This window comes from Gossypium hirsutum, chromosome A12 (assembly GCF_007990345.1).
Source record: "Gossypium hirsutum isolate 1008001.06 chromosome A12, Gossypium_hirsutum_v2.1, whole genome shotgun sequence".
In the NCBI taxonomy this organism is placed as follows: Eukaryota; Viridiplantae; Streptophyta; class Magnoliopsida; order Malvales; family Malvaceae; genus Gossypium; species Gossypium hirsutum.
Window position 1 is genome coordinate 85,019,369 of NC_053435.1, and position 3,647 is coordinate 85,023,015.

At 37.6% G+C, this 3,647-nt stretch overlaps 1 protein-coding gene across 1 annotated transcript; it reads left to right on the plus strand.

Annotated features, from left to right (window-relative positions):
* Nucleotides 1-370: 370 nt before the first annotated feature.
* On the plus strand, nucleotides 371-2,736 carry LOC107925509 (uncharacterized). The gene is made up of 3 exons (XM_016856232.2): nucleotides 371-754; nucleotides 838-1,253; nucleotides 1,348-2,736. Exons 1-3 carry the CDS (start codon nucleotides 689-691, stop codon nucleotides 2,591-2,593), a joined length of 1,728 nt encoding a protein of 575 aa, XP_016711721.1. The 5' UTR covers nucleotides 371-688; the 3' UTR covers nucleotides 2,594-2,736.
* Nucleotides 2,737-3,647: the final 911 nt, after the last annotated feature.

Here is a 3,647-nt window from a genome sequence, read left to right on the forward strand (position 1 = left end):
TTTGATTTAAAGTTTAACTCTATGTTCGGACTAGGATACTAGTTGGTTCTCAATCCAACCGATAAACCTGGTCCAATTTTAACAACTATGACTTAAAAAACTTGAACCCACTAGTTAAATACAACGGTTGAAGTTGAAATTGCACTATACATTAGGGAGCTGTACAACACTTTTTACCTTTAAAAAAACCATTTAGAAAAGTAAGTCCTTTTTAGGTAAATAACCAGAAGATGGGGTTTCTTTGACTTTGGGGGGAGCAATTTGCAAATTCCAAATGCAAACCCGGTAGTTGAACCCGAGAACCCGTGATTGTTCATCGTATGAATCCATGAATCTTAAAACCCAAAAAAAGAAGCCATGTCTGAGGTCAAAGCATAGTGTAAGAGAGAGAGAATCTAAAATAGTGTGATGCCAGCTATGAAGTTGAAGGATCAAAGCATTCTCTGAGGTCAAAGCTGGCATTTTTTTTTCTTTTATATTGCCTTTGTTTTTTTTCTTTTCCTCTCACCCCCTTCCCTTATTTAATACTCTTCCCAATCCTTCCTTTTCTCTCATTTTCTCATCCTTATTTATTAGTGAAAAGAAAAAAAATGTGCAGCATTCTTTGAGAGCAAGCCAAAAAAAAAGGTTCATGGTTGATTGAGTTTTGGTTCTTCTTCAACAAAACAAAAAACACAATCCAACCCCAATGGCTGTTTCTCCTTGTTTGAGTGTTAATGATCAAAAGAAACACTGGTGGCTTAGCAACCGAAAGGTATTTTCATTTTTCAATCAAAGTTTCCATTTTCTTGTAGATAGAAAGTTTTGATTTTTATACAATGATCTTCTTGTTTGCAGGTTGTGGATAAGTACATTAAAGATGCGAGGAGTCTGATTGCAACCCATGAACAAAGCGAGATTGTTTCGGCTTTGAATCTACTCGATGCAGCATTGGCTATTTCGCCTCGTATTGAGGTTGCCCTTGAGCTCAAAGCTAGATCTTTGCTGTACTTGAGACGATTTAAGGACGTCGCCGATTTGCTCCAAGACTATATACCTAGTCTTAAAATGTCCGGCGACGATTCCGGGTCGGTTTCGTCCGATAACTCGTCTCAACATCTCTCGAGGGAACGAATTAAGCTTCTCCCTTCTAATAACTCGTCCTCTGACTCACCTGGTCGTGACCCGTCTTTCAAGTGTTTCTCTATCTCGGAATTGAAGAAGAAAGTTATGGCTGGGTTGTGGAAGAACTGTGAAAAAGAAGGCCAATGGAGGTAATTTTCTTTTTAATTTTCTTCACGTCGGTTTTTCTGTTAGATTTTGGGTAAAAATAAAATAATTTTAACTTGAAACTCAATTTTGATACAGGTACTTGGTGCTAGGCCAAGCGTGTTGCCACCTAGGCCTAATGGAGGATGCAATGGTTCTACTTCAAACCGGCAAACGCCTCGCTTCGGCTGCATTCCGCCGCAAAAGCGTTTGCAGGTCCGACGACAGCTTCTCCTTTCCCAACAGTATTACCACATTGGACATATCCAGTGCCACAGCGCCACCTTCCATGCCACCGCGGAATCCGACCTTTTTCTCCGAATCCGAAAACATTTCCCAGCTGTTATCCCATATCAAACTCCTCATTCGCCGTCGTACCGCTGCCATTGCTGCCTTAGATGCTGGCTTATTCTCCGAAGCCATTCGCCATTTCTCTAAAATCGTCGACGGTCGACGCCCTGCACCTCAAAGCTTCCTTGCAGAGTGTTATATGCAACGAGCCTTCGCTTATAAGGCTGCGGGACGCATAGCCGAGTCGATCTCGGATTGCAACAAAACACTTGCTCTTGATCCAACTTGCATTCAAGCTCTTGATACCAGAGCCTCATTGTTGGAAACAATACGTTGTTTACCGGACTGTTTGCACGACCTCGAACACTTGAAACTGCTTTATAATACCATATTACGAGATAGGAAGCTACCAGGCCCTGCCTGGAAGCGTCACTATGTTCGGTACCGGGAAATCCCGGGGAAGCTATGTGCATTAACGACTAAAATCCAACAATTGAAGCAAAGGGTTGCTTCAGGGGAGACTGGAAATGTCGATTACTATGCATTGATCGGTTTAAGGCGAGGATGTTCAAGGTCCGAACTAGACCGAGCTCATTTGCTGCTATGTTTAAGGCATAAACCGGATAAAGCTACAAATTTTATCGAACGATGCGAGTTCGCCGACGAGCGTGATCTCGACTCGATTAAAGACCGAGCCAAAATGTCGGCTTTACTTCTTTACAGACTGCTTCAAAAAGGGTATTCCAGTGTAATGTCTACCATTATGGACGAAGAAGCGGCCGAGAAGCAACGGAAGAAAGCATCGGCCGCGTTACAAGCAGCACAGGCAGCAGCAATTCAAGTCCAGCAAACCCAACATTCTAATCCTAAACCCGAACACGAAGCCAGCCCTGTTTCGAGCTGCAATAACAAAAGCAAAAACACAACCACAAATTCCAACACCAATGTGTTCCAAGGTGTATTTTGCCGGGATCTTACTGTAGTTGGGAATTTACTCTCACAAGTCGGGTTTAATCGACCACTTACAGTGAAATATGAAGCACTAAGCTGTTGATTTAAGTTGAATGTTTATTACCGGCTGTGTCCCTGTTGTACAAAATATTAGTCTGCTGGAAAATTTTGTCACACTTTTTTATTTCTATGTTATCCATTTCCTTGTATATAAACTTTAATTATTAAAATTTTCTACTTTGGTTACTCTTTTTTTTTTCTTTTTTTTTTCAGTTTCAACCTTAATTTTGCTTAAAAATTTTAGATTTCAATTGATATTTTTTGGTTTAGATTGGGGACCAAATGGTACTATCTGGCAAAGACAGGGATAAAAAAGCAAAAAAAAAAAAAGGCAGAAGCTACTGTGGTTTTGGTTTCTTTTATTTGTCTTATCTGTTGGGGCAATTAAATTTTTTTTTCTCTGTTTTGTTTATTCAATAACTGGCTTTGTCTGACATTGTGCTAGATTGTGCATTTTACTAGTTCCAAACCCAAAGTTTTTTGGTTTAGAATATTGAATAAAACACAAAAATTGATAACTTTATTTAATTATTAAATTATGAAAAATATTCCCAAATATAATAATTCTTTTATTAAAAAAGTATCTTTAAAATATATTCTTTAGTAATGCTCAATATTGGGAGAATAGATGTGATTGGCTTTGGGGCACACTTCTTCGAGTTGTGGACTAATCGTGGTTTCGCGTGTATCGTTTTTTAAACGTGGGGTATTTATTGAACTGGTGAAACCTTTGAAAAATAAAAAAAAGGTTTAATTCTGGTTTTAGTCCTTCATATTAAATTTTAGGAGATCTAATTTCTAGTTTAGTTTGGCGTCATTTGATTGTATAAATTCATAACATTTATTAATCAACAAATTATATTAAACTTATAATGTATTTATTTTGGAACAAAACAACATTTAGTTCTTAAATTTGGAATTCTTCTCAATTCAATCTCTGTACTTGAATTCTATTAAGATGGGATAGCATAACACTCTCTCAAAATGTTATATCTGCATCTAAAAATTTTAAAATTTTTTTATAAAATCTAAAAAATACAAAAAAATAAAGAAATTTTAACAGTCTTCAATTGATTATGTAGTACAATTCAAAGTGT